Source organism: Panthera uncia, assembly GCF_023721935.1.
Source record: "Panthera uncia isolate 11264 chromosome B3 unlocalized genomic scaffold, Puncia_PCG_1.0 HiC_scaffold_1, whole genome shotgun sequence".
NCBI lineage: Eukaryota > Metazoa > Chordata > Mammalia > Carnivora > Felidae > Panthera > Panthera uncia.
The window spans coordinates 52,615,140-52,634,709 of record NW_026057582.1 but is presented as its reverse complement, the minus strand read 5'-3'; the positions used below and the strand labels follow the sequence as shown (position 1 = coordinate 52,634,709).

Sequence of the window (19,570 nt, the reverse complement as noted above, 5' to 3'; positions counted from 1 at the left end):
GTTTCTCTGCTTGTCTTCTCACTATACAGGAACATTTATTTAAAGAGGAGTGTGCCTCTGGAAAAGCTGTCTGGACAGTTTTACTATAACTCCCTGTTTTGATTAAATGTTAGTCCTGGTTAACTTAATCAGAACAATTATCTATTAACAACAAATCAATCAAGACACTGAATACATTTTATTGAGCCTTTCAGTTTACAACATGAGGTAAAAGGAAAGTCAGTTCTCTTTAACCAATATTTTACACAGCTGTAGTAAAATATTTCAAACTTTAGGGAATTATAATGGATTACATATATTAAAAGTTGCGGATCGGGTAAACAGTATCTGCATTCTTGAATTTTCCAGTTGACTCTTCCGTTACAATAGTAACCAGCTCTAATTAGTTACATAAGTTTCTTCAAGGCCATGTTTTATTGTTGCTGATGTCTTTACATCTGAAGCATTGCTATTTCAGTCAATATCCACTAATTCCACTTCAAAAATGAGTTTTGCATTTGGTGGAATTCTGTTGCAGAAGTCAAGGTAAACTTGATAAAAATTGCTTCTTCTTTCACTCCCAATATCCTCAGTCTAAAATTAGCATTATATCTAATGGATATTTGGTATTAACCTCAAAGAGAAGGGCTTTATGAATGACTGAGAGGCTAACACATACTAGCCTAGTGGTTCCCAAAGTATCTTTGTGAATGGTGATCATAATCTACTAGTATAGGCTGACAAGACAAGTTGAGTTTGGACTAGGGTCTTCCTTACCTGGATGCCTCACCAGTACTCCCAAATTAGCCACCACCTAATGAAGATGGTTACTCAGTGCTTTAAAAAAAACAAAACAAAAACAAGGACGTGATTTCAATATAGCTGGGTGTATAGGTTATGTTAAATCAAATTTCGTATGAGGTAGTGCCTTATATTTGCTGTGATTTTTAAGATGCCAAGTTCAGAAAAGTGTTATTTTTATCTGATTGGTTTTGAGATGCTTCACATGAGAGAGAGGCAGCTGTCGTTGGGCCATCTAATTTTGATAGGCTTAGAAGAGGGCTATATTCCTAAATAATTTTAACTGATACAAGTGGAGAGAACTTCCAAGTTTTTTAAAAGTTACTTTAATCCAACTAGTACAATGGGAATGGAACCAACAAAAGAAAAAACAACTTCTCAGTTATTGGATTGTTCTGATCATAATGGTCAGGAGCCATGTTTATTTTTTTGTTTATTTTTTTTTTTTTTAATTTTCACAAACTGGGCCTATCAGAAAAGTACTGTCATTAGTAGTAATCACAGATGCTTACACTATGGTGGACCCATGGTCCCCTTAAATTTCACAACCAGTAATCCCTAACATATGTTCCATTTCTAAGCTTTGAGTACCCATTTAAATGCCTGAAATTATACTGCAGCATAAAATTACCATGAGCCATACTTATATCCTATAATTTGCTATAGTTGTTTGTACTGGACATCTTAACTCCTTTAAGTAAATCCTTCAAATAGTAACAACTGCCTTTCAAAGATGAAAACGTAAACCTCACAATTTAGCTCTTAAAAATCAAGAACTGATTTCAAGAGGACAAAAATGTAAATTCTATTCTAGCTCAGGTTTGGATACTTTGTACTACTAAGACATGTTAACTCCTGTCTCTATTGGAGGTGTCTACACAGAAGCATCTAAGTATTAGGAATACTGGTCTGGACATGATTCCTGATCTGGAAATTAACCTAGATAGCGTCTTTTATACCTTCAGGTGGTCTTCATGTTTTTGTTTGTTTTTACTCACAAAGGAGAAAAGGATACTTGGCATCAGGCTGTCCTTTCTTTCCATAAGCCCATTCTGGTTCAATCTCTAGTCGAGCCTTTTCTCCTTTACTCATGGTCAAGAGTGCTTCATCCCACTAAAGGCAAGAACATGAAATAAATACTAATGATAATTTGCAAAAACTACATGTAAACCTAGAAAACAGTATATACCAAAAAGCATTCCACTACTGAATTTCATTATATTCTAAGGTAATGTCCTTGGGTGAATCTTGGTCCTTTATTTCCTCATTGCAAAAAAAAAAAAAAAAAAAAAAAAAAAAGATGTATTAATTTTAACTAAACTCTACCCCCAATATAGGGGTAGAGATCTTCATAACTCCAAGATAAAGAGTTGCATGCTTTACCAGCCAAGGCAGCCAGGCACCGTGGGTCTTAAAGTCAGTTACCAAAACCAGTTAAATCAACAGGATGCAAAGATATGACTAATATCATATACTCTGTTGAAATGTCAGTCACATAAAGCTTAAGGGATAGAGATCTGTTACATAATGGCAACTAAGAATATGGTTCACTAGAAGAAATACACAAGCAAATTAGTCACAGGAATAGAAAAATTGATCAGTTTGGTATATAGTTAGTATCAACTAGGTACAATCAGGTAGCAGTTAAGGTTATTTTCAACTAAACCTTTAGTTTGAAGATGTTTTATATGCTATTTTAGGCTCTGGATACGATTGAGTTGTATTTTAGGACTTATCACAGTACAAAGAATAACATTGAGGATTCTCATAAATGCATGTGAATAGGTATGTCAGTTACAACGTTTGATGTTGTGAATAAAGACCATTTAATAATAAATGGGCCCTAGAATGACAGCTTCAGTGAAGCTGATAATCAGTGCTACTATCCATTACCTCCTTTTGTACACTGCAGTGGTCACTGCAGCTCAAGCCTATCTTCCCCTTTTCTCAAAGTCTCCTGTTACCTCTCACAAGAAGGGGTGGGTGAAAAAGGCATCCTTAGGTTTGAAAGATTTTTTGGTGTTTGAACCTCGATTGTGCAAGGTGAAAAAACTCAGAACAAACTCTTTCTTCTATGAGTAATTCAGTGAAACAGGTATTTTACCTTTCTCTACCATGTATAAGTAGTACAACTATGTAACATTTTGCAAGAATCTTAAAAAAAATTTTTTTTTAATGTTTATTCATTTTTGAGAGCGCAAGCAGGGCAGGGGCAGAGAGAGGGAGACAGAATCCGAAGCAGGCTCCAGGCTCTCAGCTTTCAGGACAGAACCTGACGTGGGGTTCGAACTCACGAACCAAGAAATCATGACCTGAGCTGAAGCTGGATGCTTAACCAACTGAGCCACCCAGGCACCCCTACAAGAATCTTAAAGATAAATTTATTTATTTATTAAAAAAAAAAAATTTTTTTAATGTTTATTTATTTTTGACAGAGATAGAATGCAAGTGGGTTAGGGGCAGAGAGAGAGGGAGACACAGAATCTGAAACAGGCTCCAGGCTCTGAGCTTTCAGCACAGAGCCCGACGCGGGGCTCGAACTCACGAGCTGTGAGATCATGACCTGAGCCGAAGTCGGACACTCAACGGACTGAGCCACCCAGGTGCCCCAAAGATAAATTTAGAAAGCCAAACTTTCTGACAAAGAATTACTTTAAGAAGAAAAACAATATTAAAAGGGGCAGGCATTTAATAACATGAGTCTCTACTATATATTATGTGCTGCAGTTAAGCTTATTTGTTTAGCAACCTTGAGGAAGGTTGTACTGTCCATAACTGAGACCCAGAAAAATTGTGCCAGATCAGTTAGCAATGATAGCACTTGATTTGTTAGACTCCAAAGATTTTTTTATCATAGCCCCAATCCTAATTCTTTATGGCACCATACCACAAGTAGCATGTGCCAGAACATCTGTTGATTCATTGCCATTTTTTACTTACTCCTCTGATAACTTTGCCTATTCCAACCTTAAAACTTAAAGGCTTGGCGTTTTTCTTCTTCTTTGAACCTGTAAAACAAATTTTCCTTATAATGCATGATGAAATTAAGTTTCATTGGAAAAACAGTTGACTTAAGTCTTTAAATTGATTTTAGAACTTACCATGCATTTGAAAAGAAAATAAAAATTCAGGAAACTCAAAATTCTATCTTTACATATAGTTATGGTCTAAAAGGTAGAGGAGAGGGACCTATATTTACACCACTAAAACAGCACACTATTCTCCCTTTTACATTGAAATATGAAAGCCTCACTTTGGGACATTAACCAAGTTTAGACTAAGCTTCCCTGTATTTTGCTTCCCAATTACCAAGAGATATTTATTCACCCAGCCAATAGTGAATTGAAGACCTCTTCCAAGTAAATCACAGGTGCAAAGACTTCTGGAAAAATTGACAGCCAAGAGAAAGGTACAGCCAACTGCTCATGTACCACACAAATATTTTGCAATGCCTTATGGCTAAAAAGGTAAGATTACATTTAGACTTACTCGTTTGAATATTAGTATCAAAAACAGTCCCATCCTGTAGTGTTCCTGTATACCAGCAGTGAACAACATCTCCCTTTTTGGGAAAGTTGGTTTTATCTCCTTTTTTAAGAACAGATTTTACATATTTTGGTGGACCCTAAAAACAGAAATAACACACAGAGTTATTAACTCACATCCTTCTTTTTGAGAAGGATGACTAAGAGAATTCTAATACTACCAACTGAGACCCAAGTCTGGTCACAGAGTTTCAAAGATTTAAATAGAAAACTTTTCCTTCTGGTTCACCTCTGAGTTAAAAAAACCCACCAACTCATTGCAAGTCTGTGATGACAATGTTAGTAAATAGCCTCTCTCTAATTTCAAATAACTTCCAGCCTCGCTGGAAACCAATGTTCTTTTGACAAAATTCTGTTAATTAACAAATCATAAAATAAATCCTGTTATTTTCCAAGGTCAGAAATATCATTACTATTTAATTCCTATAAAATCATAAGGCATTAAATAAAACGCTGTGACTTTTTTTAAAAGATTTGAGTTGTTACCAATAACGAACATTACTGAATATTTTATTATATCCAATTAGAATGAAATACAGTAATGCTCTATTGGTTTCTGAACTTGAAAATAAATTCACACAATGAATAGAATTATCTATAGAAATTACCATAACATGGGGTACCTGGGTGGCTCAGTCAGTTGAGTGTCTGACTTCAACTCAGTTCATGAACTCACAGTTCATGAGTTTGAACCCTGCCATCAGGCTCACTGCTGTCTACAAAGAGCCTGCTTAGGATCCTCTGTCCCCTCTCCCCCTTCCCCTACTCGTGCTCTCTCAAAAATTAATAAAACATTAAAAAAAAATTACCATAATAGGCATATTATGCTAGAATAAAACAGGATCATCTGGGTCTTCTTTAAAAGTTAAAGGCTTAACCTAATCAGCAGTGATTCCAAACATGTGAGAAAAGCAAGTTTTTATTACTGATAAACTGAAATGTAAATGGATGGTAAGTATGGTCAGTAAAGGAGCAAGAATTATTTGTGCCGGGGCTTTGTTATTGCCTTATAATTACTAACGTCAAATACTGTAGTAATTATGTGAATGAACTAGAATAATGCAAAAAAACCATTAAATTGGTGATTATGGCTCAGACTTCATGGTGAAGGTGCCAGTCTGCTCATGGATGGCATCCATTTCTGTGTTTCACAAAGTGTCTTTTACAGACCACTCATTGCTTAGTATTGTTACCACTGTTAGAAAAAAAGGGGTCTACCATAATTGTTTCGGAAACACCATGTTAAACAAAGTTAAATATGCCTCTGTTCTGCATGATTTCTCAGAACTGTCATCAGCTAACATGCACTGTGAATCTTCAAGGAGACAGAAAGCACAGGTTTTGATGATGCTAGAAAACAACCTGGACCTTCTGGAACCTATATAACACACTTTAAGAAATGCTGTTCTAGTTATTTGATCTGATTTTGCGTTTCACTGCAAGAACCTGATTGGTTTATGGTGAGAGGTCAGATCAGTCCCAAGGCTATACCTGAGTTATATGCTTGAATGGACCTGGCTTTAAGAAAATTTCTTAGCTTTGCAGCAATTTCTTTAGTTCAGAATTTTGAGAGTAAACATTACGGTTTCAGTTAACTGGATAACATCATAGCCTCTAAACATGAAAGTATGTTACATAATTATTACTATTATCCTTTCAAGAAATATTTGAACATGTTCTATGTGTTAGAAATTGGAGATACATAGGGTGCTGACAGGGTCTTGACCCTCAGTCTAGAAGAGAATATAGTCATGTGTGTAATTACGTGGGTTATGAGACCTAAACAGGAAGCACAGGGTGCTAAGATGCGAAGTTTATAACAGAGAAGAGCATTTTCACAGCAGGGAACAGCATGAAAATAGTATAGTCTGCAAGGGAGTAATGAAGGAGACAATGGGATGAGATGAGGATGGAAAGATAGGTAGCATAAGTTAAGAAACTGTTTTGTTTTAAATCTTCAGGTCACTGAACAGCCAACTAAGAGTTTTAAACACAGAAGTTATAGAATCAGATTTGTTTTTTTGTTTTTTTTTTTTTAATTTGAGAGAGAGAGAGAGCGCAAGCAAGAAGCGCAGAGGGCGACAGAGGATCCCAAGCAGGCTCCTTGCATAGGGCTCAATCACATGAACCTGGGATCATGACCTGAGCCAAAATCAAGAGTCCAACACTCTACCAACTGAGATACCCAGGCACCCCAACAGATCACTGTGACCTAGTAAGGAATGGATATGAAATCAAAGTGGAAGTGGGGAGACCTGTTAGGAAGAGGTTAGTAGTCTGGATCTACACTAGATATAGTTTTGAGATACATGTACTGCAAAATCAACAGAATTTGGTGATGATTAGATGCAGAGGAACTGTACAGGATGAATCTCAATTTTTAGCTGAAGTATTTTTAGTCATTTCTGACTGCTGAGCCTGAATTCCTGCACCATCTTGTATTTTCTCCCATCCAATATTCATTCCTACTTGAAAACTTTAACATTAAATACATAAAAGAAAATAAATATATTAACGAGGACTGATTTATTTAAAGTCCAGTAAGAGCTATTAGACACGGTTCTTTACATTAAAATAAATAAGGTAGAGACAAATAATATAGATACCATGTGCTACAGGAATTTATGCAGTTAAGTATAAAGTCTGGGATGGTGAAAACTTCAGAGGAAGTGATGAGCCCATGACCTGGTTCTTAAAAGTGACACTGAATTGACAAATAGGGAGTTAAAGAGAAAGACACATTAAATAAGAAATAAAAGTATGAGAGTGGGAAAGGGCAGTTTAATAGGCAATGAGCAGACATTTGCGGTTAAAGAAGAACGTTTCTACCGAAGTAGTAAATATGGAGCTGGGCAGACACTGGAAAACTTTGAATGCCAATAATGCTGTCCAACAGAAATACAATGAGGACCACAAATATGATTTTACGTTGTCTGGCTGCCACATAAAACCAACACACTCAAAATAATATGTCAGTATTTAATCAATATAAAAGATAGATTATAAATTCTTTTGTAAAAAAAAACCATACCAAGCTTCTGAAACAGAGTGCGTATTTTACACTGAAAGCACATTTTAATTTGGAGTTGCCATAAAGTGCTCAGTAGCCACATAAGGCTAGGGACTGCTGTATCGGAACAGCACAGTTCTAGACAGTACAGAATTACTAAAGACTTCTGAGCAGGGTATGGTTTGCAAAATACTATTTTACTTAAGTAAAACTTACGCATTTTACTAGAATAAATATTTTAGGGCTAAATGGAGGAAGAAAGAGAATGAAGGCAGATCAATGATTTTTCCAATACTTCAGGTCTGAGGACTTGGAATGCCTGAGAATCAAAAAGGAATGAAGATATGAAAAAAAGATTAAGAAAGATTTAAAAGGTTTGAAAAGATGTTTGAGAGCATTAGTCCTGAGGGAGACATGAGAAGGAAAACATTAGAGATTCAGGAATCTTTAATTCTAAGGTAGGAAGAAGAAAATGGTTACAACTATGTTAACATTTTGGTAAAATAGGAGTATAAAATGATACAATGGTGAAGGAGTATGAGGACTGAGAACTTGTGGGAGAAGTGTCCAGTAGTTTATGTGGGCAATGTGATGGGGAATGCAGCAAGAGATAATATAAAAGTTGCTGAGTAACAGTGAAATTAGAAATCATGCTTGGCTGATATGAAGCATGAATTTATGCCAAACCCAATAAACAGACTATGATTATTTTTCTTCACAGTGTTCACTCTGCAGCTCCAAAGCACACAGAAAGTAGACAGCAGGAATCAGCCGAGTATTAGCTATGGAATCCAGGTGCTAGAAAGACAGTCAGAGTACATAACTGGGTTCAGGCCTGCCAGTTAAATAAAATGAAGAGGTTTTTAAAAAAGGGATATGGTTTAGGATCCTCACAAGATCTCTTTGAGAGTGTCTCCAGCCCTTACAACCTTTTATTTGTAACTCTCTTTTCCTTGAGCTCTTAATGATATACTATCTGCTGCCTTATCCCTCCTTTATTCTAATTTTCTGGAAGGCAAACTATTTTGCTAATTGCTTTTGTAATCCTTTTAGTAATTATTATACCTTTATTTACTTTAGTAGCTGCTCAGTGTTTGCCCAGTACAATATTTGTCAAATCTTGGGGTGCCTGGGTGGCTCAGTCGGTTGGGCGTCCGACTTCGGCTCAGGTCATAATCTCGCAGTCCGTGAGTTTGAGCCCCGCATCGGGCTCCGTGCTCAGAGCCTGGAGCCTGTTTCAGATTCTGTGTCTCCCTCTCTCTCTGACCCTCCCCCGTTCATGCTCTGTCTCTCTCTGTCTCAAAAATAAATAAACGTAAAAAAAAAATTAAAAAAAAAAAATATTTGTCAAATCATATTGGATGTGATAAACCTCAAAACTGCTTTAGTGTGAATACATATCCACAAATATTAATTTGTGCTTTTCAATCAACAGGAAAATACCACGTAAATTAACTAGCTTTAGTTGTATAAACTTCTGTAATTCTGTACCTGAACTTATACTCTGTCTACAAATATCCAAATGCTATACACCTTCATCATTAGGTCACACCTCTTTATAAGACCTGAGGAATATTATTATTACTATTGGATTATTACCACTGATACTAAGTGCTAGGAATGAGTGAGCTTAGTTAGCAAGGTATTATCAGAAGTGTTACGATTGTAATTATTCAGCTCTACTGTGGCTGTTCTCAGTACTGTCCTTGGCTCTACTGAGGCTCTCCATTTGCAGAAATGGTTTAATATGGCTCTTCAAACATTTGTACCAAAATGTAAAAATCTATGTTGGGAAAGATGAGACAGATGACTCCATACCCTGCAGCCAAGCCTGGACTATATCTATTGCCAAGGATAGCGTGTACATTAGAAAAAGCTAAAAATAGTCACAGTGAAGTATCTTTCACTCAGTCCAACTTGGCTATACAATCATGACCTTAAAATGGCTTTGGAAGCTCAGAAGTTCTGGTCAGACATAGAGGAAATATAAAATACAAAGCTAGAGGTTTTACAGGAAAGCCTTATACTGTAAAGTACTGGTTCTTAGGTGTTTTTTATGATTTAGTACACCTAAGGGAGAGAACACACTCCAAATCAGTGTTTGGTTCACTGAAAAGTGCCCATACTCCACCACTCCTTACTAGGAGAAATCAGTGCTGTAAGCAAATACTTTTATCAAATTCACATTAGAAATAAAATAATATTCTACACAAACCTCATCCAGAGTCTCTTCAGACTTGGTTTCTTTGGGTTTATCTTCATTAAGCTTCACATTTTTCACCTGCTCAGACACTTTACTTATACTTTCAGTACCCTTGAAACGCTGTAAGGAAAATGTTCACCATATTCAGGACAGGTTAAAAGCTAGAAGGGACATCTAGATTTTCAACATTTTAATTGAATGAACATCTGCGCCATGAATATAGGCTACATTATTCAAATGTAGATAAATGGAAACCGCCTAGGAAAAATCTTCATTTTAATCAACAAATATGACCCTGAAAGTATTTTACAAGATAAATTCTGAAATGAAATCTTTAGAAAAGGCAACTCAGACTCATATATGAATACCATTCACAAAACTCCTTAATAATGACTCTTTGCTTTGTCATTTCAGAATGAACAAATACTGGAGAATTTAAAATTTGTTTTTCTAAAGGCTCAGCCTCAGTCTGAGATTTTAAATTCATTGGCTTAATCTGGAAATAGAACTTACTTTGGATTTTAACTTTTCAGTGTGCTTATTTGTCTTAAACTATAGGGAATTATTTTTAAGAATTTGGTTCCTTTTAAAATATCAAAACATCCTCCCATACTACAGATGAGCTTTGCTAGATTTGACAGCTAGTCCACTTATGACTAGAGTTAAGAAAAACTGCAGGTGGAAAAACTTAAAAACATATTTTGGGAATAAGTTTAAACCTTCTTTTTGCAAATAAAATATTTAAAATAATATTTTGGTAATAAAATGTAACAATACTCACCTTACTTTCAAAAAGATGGTTATAGGCTGTAACCAAATGGTCCTTGTTAGCTGTCTTAGCCACATTTTTAATGTTTCCTAATAACTTATGTTCTGCAAGAAACTACAAAAAAAAAAAAAAAAAAAGCTGGTTAGAATAATCTCCCTCACATAATAAGGGTCTAAATGTTAGAAAATTCCCTTTTATGTTAGCAATTATGCCTTCAATAGAACTACTAATGACAGAAGAAATGAAATAAACATATTTATATCCTACTTCATAACAAAAAGATTTATGGAAGATTAAAAATATTACTTATAAAAATTGACAAGAGTGGAACTGTAATATGTAGAAGATCACACTGTTGCATACTAACCCTTTTCCTTCCCATTATGGAACTCATAGAACATTTATACAGCAAGTACACTCTGGTGACTGGACAATGCTGCTACTGGTAGGCCATGGCCCTGGGAGCCTCAAACCATTGGGCATAGCTGTCTTGACAAATCTGTAACCCATTCTTAGCAGACCAGGAAGCATTATTAGCTAATGCTGGATATACGGTGGTTAAGTATATGGGCTGAGGAGTCAGATCATCTGGGTTAAAATCTTAGCTATCTGATCTTAGACAAGGGAGTAAGCTTTCCTAAAGACTCCGTTTCTGTATCAGAGTGGAAGATTAGTAACAGCATCTATGTCAGAAGGTTGTTCTAAGGACAAATGCAACAATCCACTTAATGCCTTTTATGTACAGCCTGTCACATGGTCAGAACTCAGTATTAGCTATTGGGACTAATAACATAATGTACTTAATAATTCAAAGTAATATAACTCCATTTATCTCAAATAAAAGACTAAATTGGCAGATGGACAACAAAATACTACTATTGAATATTGAGTCATCAAATTGTAACTTCATCTCAAAATCATGTCTTTGTTTTCCTTATTTTATTCTGCTTCCTTTTCTGCCTTCTGGCCCTTGAATCATCATTTTTGTTACTTTCTCAAAGTTCTTCTGGCATCTTCTTTTGATAAGGCAGCTTTTCTAATACTATCACTATTGTATTTTTTTCTCCTCTGCTTTTTCCTCTTCCCCTCTTAGAGAAATGTTCTAAATGATAAAGGTGGCTGGGGAAAGGTTATTTTGATTAAATGGAAGTAATAAGTTGTTTTAGCACTCTTGTGATTTCTTTAGCAAGATTCCAAAAAGAAATCCAAAATATAAACATCTCCTTGATATCTTATGATCAATAGAACACTGATTGTCAAATATAGGTTTAAGTATGTGAATTAATACTGGAGAATATGCACTCAAAAGGTTAATGCATTAAAAAATACTCTGAAAATTCCAGTCTCTTGAAATTGTCCCATGTAGGCTAGTTTGAGGTTAGATTCCACATTGGGATGATTTGCTCTGTAACAATTTGATGAAGTACAGTACTGAGGCATTAAATGTTATCAAATGATATGCCTAGTTTATTCTGTTGTTCCAATTGAAATATGAACTGACTTAAGAGAAAATAATTCCACTAGAATGGCATGGTCTTTCTTTTTATCCTGTATCCCCAAACACTAAGCGTAGTTCTTGCTATCGATGTATAAATATTTGCTGATGTCAGGATACTTATTATGGGTGTATGGAACCGGAAGCTAGAGAGTAACTATATCTCCTCCTCTTCAAGACACTTCAAAATGAAAATAAAGTACAATCCTCACAGAAGCCAAAAAAATTTTTTTAAATCCAAGTTTAGAACTTAAATTAAAAATTGTAGAGAAATCATACTGCTGCTTCTATTTCCCGTAAGTGGGGGGGATGCAGCGAGCACAAATTATACAGTGGTTCAGCAGTTTAAGAGAGGCATGGTCTTAATTTCCAAAGGGCAGAGTCTGACAAAAAAAACAACAACCCAAAAAGCAAAAAAACAAACACTTATGACCACAGTCAGTTAAGATGGAGACTATATTGAAAAATGCAGCGCGTACAGTATAAAGAATGCCAAATACATTTCTTAAGTTTGTTTATAACAATGGGAGACACTACCCTAAATGCGCATGTAACTCTCCTAAGTATAAAGGGTGAAAAGGTCATGTGAAGAGTCGAAATTTTAAAAAGTTAACCCGCAATCTACAGATTTTTAAAAATTACACGCACTAGCGTTCAGTATTTAGTAAGTGATGAGAAAAGCAAATTGAACATACCGTTCCAACAAAAATATTCACAATCCTTCTCATTTCCCTAATGGCCTACTCCCCTGTAAGGGTCTCATCCAGGTCCCCAGTCCTCAGGCATTAGTCCCAACCCCCAGTATCTCCTGTTTGTTTTTGTTTTCTTTTTTTCATGGTTTCCACCCTCACTCAACGCGCCCAAGGAGGTTCTAATTATGCAATTGCTGCCTGCCTGCCTGCCTGCCCCAAGAAATAAAGCCATTCCCTCCGCCCAAACGAGGCAGCCCGGGAAGGCGGGAGCATGGCTCCGCGGCGCACGCGAGGCCTCTCCGGCCTTCCAGGCCACAGGCCGCGGGAGGACGAGGGCGGGGGCACGGAGGAATACGGAATGTACGGGCATCTCCGGGGGGGTGAGGCGTCCCTCAGCAGCACCAGCCCGGCCGCCCCGCCGCCTCTGGTACCGAATCTGAACCGTGGTCCTGTAGGAACTTGATAATGTCCTTCTTGGGGAGCTGCTCGCTGCGCAGCTGCTCCACGGTCCAGGCCCGCTGTGGAACAGCCGCCGCCATCTTCCCCCGCTGCCTCTGCTTTACTGAGCCAGCCCGCCTCGCTTCAGCATCGCCCCGCCCCTGGGGCGTGGCGTGGTCTCCGCCTAGAGCTCGGGGAGGCGGGGTCACGGCGCTACCCGTCGGGATTGGGGCCGGTCCTTGAGTGACGTCAAGTCTGTGCTTTGAGGGCTTCTTTGTTGAGTCCGGGAATAAACCAGTTGATGGAGTCCTTGTGGCAGACTATGCGGATGACCTAAAACTGTCATCTGCTCTTAATTGGAACCATTGTGAGGTGATCACAGTTGGTAGTGATTTTTATTTACTAGCCATTACTCCCATTTGTGTATTACCGACGGGCTTCTATGCCTTTAAGGCCTGTATATTACCTGGTTCAAGAAAACAACAGCAGTCAGAATCTAATTCCATTCTATCTAGTTTTAGCCTAAAAATTCACACCTAAATTGGCTTGTCCATCAGAACAACATATGCCCCACCATCTCCCTTTTAAAAGTCACACAAATTAAACTAAAATACAACTTTTCACTTTCCCTGCCCAAGAAATAAAAACACACGAGAAAGTTTGTCTAAAAGCAAGTTCAAGAAACTTGAGCAAATAAAACGATGTAAAGAAGCACGCTTGCTGATGAGGGTGACGTCATCAATGTTCAAAACAACTTCAGGTGAATGTACTTTTTCTCAATACACGAGGAAACAAATTTAGAGAGGTTACTCCAAGTTGCCAAGGTTTAGAGTGGAGAAGTCGGGAATCATATCCAAGTCTGACGTAGAAAGCTATTGCTAGAATAGAATAATGCCACACTGACGCTTACTGCTCTGTATCATTTATGAAGATGTAATGGTGGAGTATCAGGAAAACCTAACTTTTTTCTTTTGGATTTCCCGATAAATACAGGACCAAGCCATTCACTCTTAACAATAAAACTATTAACATAATGGGTTGACTCTCCAAATACTGTGAAAAAGAGACATTTTTTTCCCTCAGTTTGGATAAAGAAATAAGACTAGATATTTAATTCTACCTAAATCCTTTTCACCTCATCTTCTGATTTAAAAACACAGCCAATAAGGAATGTTAGACGCTCAAAAACGTTAAATTCACAAAAATATGGGTATCTGTTGTTCCTAGTATCTCAAGGTTATTTATTTTTATCTTTTTAAGCAGTATCACTTGAGCGATGAGGCCCGGACACACACAGTCCTTGGGAACGGAACTTAGATTTAGAGTCTGTAAAGAAATTAACTACGGACCACATTTAGACTAACTCCTTAACAATGCGCATGCGTCTCCGGGAGGCCGCGAGAGTTTCCGGGAAGCCAGCCAATTATATTTCCAACGCAAACTCAGTGGCGGTATTTTCAACTAGATGAACCGGCTGCAGTCCCGCCTTCACGTTCCACTGTTGTGTGCGAAGGTAACCGATGTGGAGCCGAATGGCGGTTGAGCTGCTGCAACTGCTAGTGTCCGAGAGAAGCGTTTGGTGGTTGTCGGCCTAATGAGCGGACGGCAAAAAACGCTTTTCCAGACGTGGGGCTCAAGTTTTTCTCGATCCGTAGGGGCTCCGGCTTGCAACTCTGGACCTGAGCGGCCTCAGAGCCCTGGCATCTCCAGGGCACGTTGTCCTCCAGCGGTAGAGGTTGCCGAGGTTCCGCCGGATTCGGACGATGATGTATTGCTGGTTGCAGTGTACGAGGCAGAGCGGCAGCTGAGTCTAGAGAATGGCGGTTTCTGCACCTCAGCGGGCTCCCTGTGGATTTACCCAACTAATTGCCCAGTGCGGGACTACCAGCTACACATTGCCCGGACCTCTCTGTTTTGCAACACGCTGGTGTGTCTGCCGACTGGATTGGGAAAGACCTTTATTGCCGCCGTGGTCATGTACAATTTCTACCGCTGGTTTCCTTCCGGCAAGGTGGTCTTCATGGCCCCCACGAAACCTTTGGTGACACAGCAGATAGAGGCTTGCTACCGAGTGATGGGTATCCCGCAGTCCCACATGGCCGAAATGACAGGTATTTTAGAAAGAATGGGCTAATTTGAAATTAAGAGCACGCATTCTGGTGGAAATGGAAGTAAAGGAATTCCTGACCCATGTGGAATAGTACCCAGATCTCAATATCCGTATTTTACATCTTCTCCCTTAAGGCATTATCTACTTGTAGCAAGTCTGGCCCTAACGAAAAGGGCTGATTTATTCAATTTTCAGAGACTCCCCGTAGTTTGAGCATTTTGAAGCGATTGATTATGTGTGTATACCCCATTGGTAAGTGAACATGAGGTTTTCTGACTTTCTTCCCCAGAAAGATTTCCCAGTTGAAGAAGGTACTTCTCTGCAGCTATTATGCCATTTTGGTAGGAATTCTCTAAAGACAGGCTAGTTTTGTTGTTTTTAGCCAGCGTTGACATTTGGGTCACAGCAGAGTTTAAAACGTAACATTTCCGTGATTTGTTAAATTGTTCTTGTCTGAAGGCAGATTACCAAGCAGGGCTGCATTCTGAAATTAGGCCAGATTGTTTATAAATATTTTAAAGATAATAGCCTTGGTGTTTAGAATGTAGGATGTCACTTTTGTTTACAGGATCTACTCAAGCTTTAACCAGGAAGGAAATATGGCGCAGTAAGAGAGTCCTTTTTCTTACACCTCAAGTCATGGTAAATGATCTTTCTAGAGGAGCTTGTCCGGCTGCTGAAATAAAGTGTCTAGTTATTGATGAAGCTCATAAAGCTCTTGGAAACTATGCTTATTGCCAGGTAATATTTTATTTAAAAGTATTTTGTACTGTGTATATATTGTTAACGAGTATTTTGGTGACTACTTCTTGATGGAAGTTATTGATGTATTATCATTATGAAACAGCCTCTTATTTCCGAATAGATGATGATAGGAACTACTTCATTCAAATCAGTGTCTGTGCTGTCTTTTTTTTTTTTTTTAATCCTTGACAAGACCATTAGTGTCAGGTGTAGATGATGAAAGCCTAGTCCTGATTGAGGCAGTGATCCAAAATAAGGTTATGGGTGAGTTTTGGAAGTAAGATAATAATCCAAAGATTGGTAGTGTATATGCAGTATCATTCCTTGGCAGCTAGGTAAAAATCATACTTAACTGTCAAGAGTTGTTACCAAGAATGATTGACATAATGTATGGGACATACCTAACACAGAGCCTTCTGTTGAAGGCATATGAATATGAATTACAAAGGTGAAGAGGTGGGATATGGCTGGAGAGGTACTTGAAGTCCAGGTCATGGAGGCATTTGTATTTTATGCTTAGCAGTTTGAATGTTGTTTGTAGGACACTGGGGATGTAGGTAGTGGAGACTCATTGAAAAGTGTTTACTGGGGTGATACTTAAGATTTAAAAGAGATTAGAAGAGAGAAGACTAAAAGTAGAGTGTACGATGAGAGAGAGGAGCAATTTAGGATGACTCCCAAGTGTCTGACTTGGAAGATTGTGCTTCTAGTCGAGATGGACAGTTCTGGAGACACAGAAGATTTGGGTACTGTGGAAAGATGAGTGCAGTTTAGATTGTTGAGTTTGAAGTGTCTGTGAGGAATCTAGCTATCAAGGCCCAGTGGGCAGTGGGAGACAACTTTCAATCTCAGTGGGGAGTTCTGAGCTGGAGATACAGATTTGGAAATTACCAGCATATAGGTGGTAGGTAGTTAAAACTATAAGCTGGTGATATCAGGGAGAAGGTATAGAGTAAGAATACAAGTGAAAATTGATTTTATTTAGTGCAAAGAGATGAATTTTACTGCCAGTTTGTGCATTTGTAGTTTCCTTGGGGACTTTACGTGTTATTGTATTATATCTCTGTTGTCTTCTGAAGAGAATAGTCCTCTTTCTTAGAGTTGATTTTAAGAAGGAAATGGATATATATATATATATATATATATACACACACACACACATATATATCTGTGTGTGTGTATATATATGTATATGTATATATACATGTATATGTATATATATGTATATATATGTATATATGTGTATATGTATATATACATGTATATGTGTATATATGTATATATGTATATATACATGTATATGTGTATATATGTATATATGTATATACATGTATATATATGTATATATATACACACACACATATATCTGTGTGTGTGTATATGTATATATTATTAATATCTTTCCAAGTTAATATCCAATGTGTTAATGTTTCTGCTTGAGAGGGGCATTTAAAAATTTTAAGTCTGTGAATTTACTTTGTAGATTTACTAATACTCAGCAACTTTAACTCATTTATTTGCAAAAAATTTCTAGCATTGTTAATTTTTTTAATTACAATATTGATGCTTTTATTGAGTACAAAGAGACATACACTGACTTCATTAATATCCAGATACCCCTTAGTGTTTATGCTGTATTGAATATTATAGAGTCCAACAGGCACACCAAGTCCATGAAGAATGTAGCTTCCTGGGTTACAAACACAGCATCATTTCCTCTTCTACAAAATGCTTGAGAATCCCGCTTTCATAAGAATAGTGTATTAGGGACATTTTGTCTTGCATCAGTTTTTAGAACAATTCTACATTAAGTATGATATTTTATCTTTGTGTGTATTCTCTATTATGTTAAAAAAAAATAATGTTTTTTGAGATTAGTCCAAATTCAGTATCTCATTGAATTCATTCTTGACATAGGTTGAAATAAGAGCAGTTTTTAGATAATCTGATTTAACTGTTTCCTATATCTAAGGTGGAAATCTGGGGTACTGAGAGCTGTTCCTGCAGTTGGGTTTACTTAGGGGTCCTTTTGCCTATATAAGGACCACATGTATCTGGTGAAATATCCAATATTAATCATACCAGAAGGGGTGGGTTGAAATCATACTGCAAAGTCTAGAATGATGCTTTGGTGCCACTGAGAAAATGTGTTAGAATTTAAAAGGAGAGGTGGGTTTTTAAAGTCTTTTCCTAAAACATTTTTTTTTTTCCATTTCAAATCTAAATTCATACTGGTATTTTTTTTCCATTTTTATGTTATGACTTATCTTAATCTGGTAAGTGTGTATACGGATATAGCTGTAAAGCTAAACTGTGGCCCAGACCACAGAGAGTAGACTCTGCTTCTTTCATTTGCCCTTGAATTCTCATTATTTCGATTTGCCTCTAATTAGGCCTTGACATTGTAGCTTTATGTATATAAGAATCCCTAAAGTGTTTTTGATTGGTGTAGAGTATGAACTTGAATTATTTGCTTTTCAGGTAATGTGACTAATGATAGTTCCATCCCTTAGCCCATCAATACTCTGAATAAGGAATAATGATAATAGAACATTGGAACAATATAATAGCTTGTTTAACAGAATCACTGATATTTTTGTATTGGATAGATGAAATTAAAAAAAAATTTTTTTTTTTTTAAGGTTGTGAGAGAACTAGTCAAATACACAGATCATTTTAGAATCTTGGCTCTTAGTGCCACACCAGGTAGTGATATAAAGGTAAGTAAAATGTCTTTCCATTTATTAACAGTTAAGAATATAAGAACTTTTGTATGGGGCCAGATCAGTTTGTCATTCTAGTATTTAGTTTGACATCAAGACTGCATTTCGTAAACATGCCTACCTTGGTTGGAGGAGTTTTTTTCTACATTAGTAGTTTTCAGATGTGAGTGTGCATAAGAAACCTAAAGTAGTTTGTTAAAAGTACTAAATTCGTACATAGTATAAGTGGTTTTTAAATTGTTTATATTTTCAGGGTTCTTTTAAAGTTTTATTTTGAGGGGCACCTGGGTGCCTCAGTTGGTTAAACAACTGACTTTGGCTCAGGTCATGATCTCACATTTCATGAGTTTGAGTCCCATGTTGGGCTTTGTGCTGACAGCTCAGAGCTGGTCGCCTGCTTCAGATACTATGTTTCTCTCTTCCTCTGATCCTCTCCTGCTTGTGCTCTGTCTCTTTCTCAAAAATAAACGAACATTAAAAAAAAATTTTTTTTAAATAAAGTCTGAGATAACTTAGATTTACAGGAAATTTGCAAAAATTGTAATCTCTATCCTTTGCTCAGCTTCCCTTAATGTTAACATAGAACCATAATAAAATTGATAAAACCGGAAAATTAACATTGGTACAATACTAGTAACTACTCTGTAGACCTTGCTTGAATTTGTCACTTTACCCACCACTGTTCTTTTCAGTTCCAGGGTCTGTCTGGTCCAGGATCTCATGTTGCATTTAGTTGTCATGTGTCAGTCCTTCCTATCTGTGATTGCTCCTCAGTATTTTCTTGTCTTCCATGACCTTGATGCTTTTAAGAGTAAATGCCAGGGGCACCTGGGTGACTCAGTTGGTTAGGCATCTGACTCTTGATTTCTGACTTAGGTCATAATCTCATGATTCATGGGATCAAACCCCTCGTAGGGCTCCATACTAAGCATTGAGTCTGTTTGGGATTCTCTCTCTCTCTCTTTCTTTCTTTCCCTTTCTCCCCCTCTTCCCCACTTGCATGCTCTCTCTAAAAAAAAAAAAAAAAAAAAAAAAAACTAAAAAAAAAAAAAAAAAAAAAA

General features: G+C 37.1%; 2 protein-coding genes across 4 annotated transcripts in view; one reads left to right on the top strand and one right to left on the bottom strand.

Annotated features, from left to right (window-relative positions):
* Positions 1-159: 159 nt before the first annotated feature.
* On the bottom strand, positions 160-13,076 carry FKBP3 (FKBP prolyl isomerase 3). 2 transcript variants are annotated; one of them, XM_049612855.1, is made up of 7 exons: positions 12,926-13,076; positions 10,320-10,421; positions 9,551-9,658; positions 4,270-4,405; positions 3,721-3,788; positions 1,796-1,893; positions 160-508 (listed from the first exon to the last, which is right to left on the bottom strand). In XM_049612855.1, the coding sequence occupies exons 1-7, from the start codon at positions 13,031-13,033 to the stop codon at positions 454-456; spliced, it is 675 nt and encodes a 224-aa protein (XP_049468812.1). In that variant the 5' UTR covers positions 13,034-13,076; the 3' UTR covers positions 160-453. The 2 variants fall into 2 exon arrangements, with proteins under 2 accessions (XP_049468812.1, XP_049468813.1); XM_049612856.1 differs by having other exon boundaries at positions 12,498-13,024.
* A 1,144-nt stretch (positions 13,077-14,220) lies between these two features.
* Positions 14,221-19,570, top strand: part of FANCM (FA complementation group M) — a 69,771-nt gene continuing 64,421 nt past the window's right edge. For both annotated transcript variants that reach the window (XM_049612842.1, XM_049612841.1), the window contains exons 1-3: positions 14,221-15,043; positions 15,611-15,783; positions 18,429-18,506. In XM_049612842.1, the coding sequence (XP_049468799.1) occupies positions 14,527-15,043; positions 15,611-15,783; positions 18,429-18,506 (768 nt within the window). In that variant the 5' untranslated portion in view covers positions 14,221-14,526. The remainder of the gene's footprint in view (positions 15,044-15,610; positions 15,784-18,428; positions 18,507-19,570) is intronic.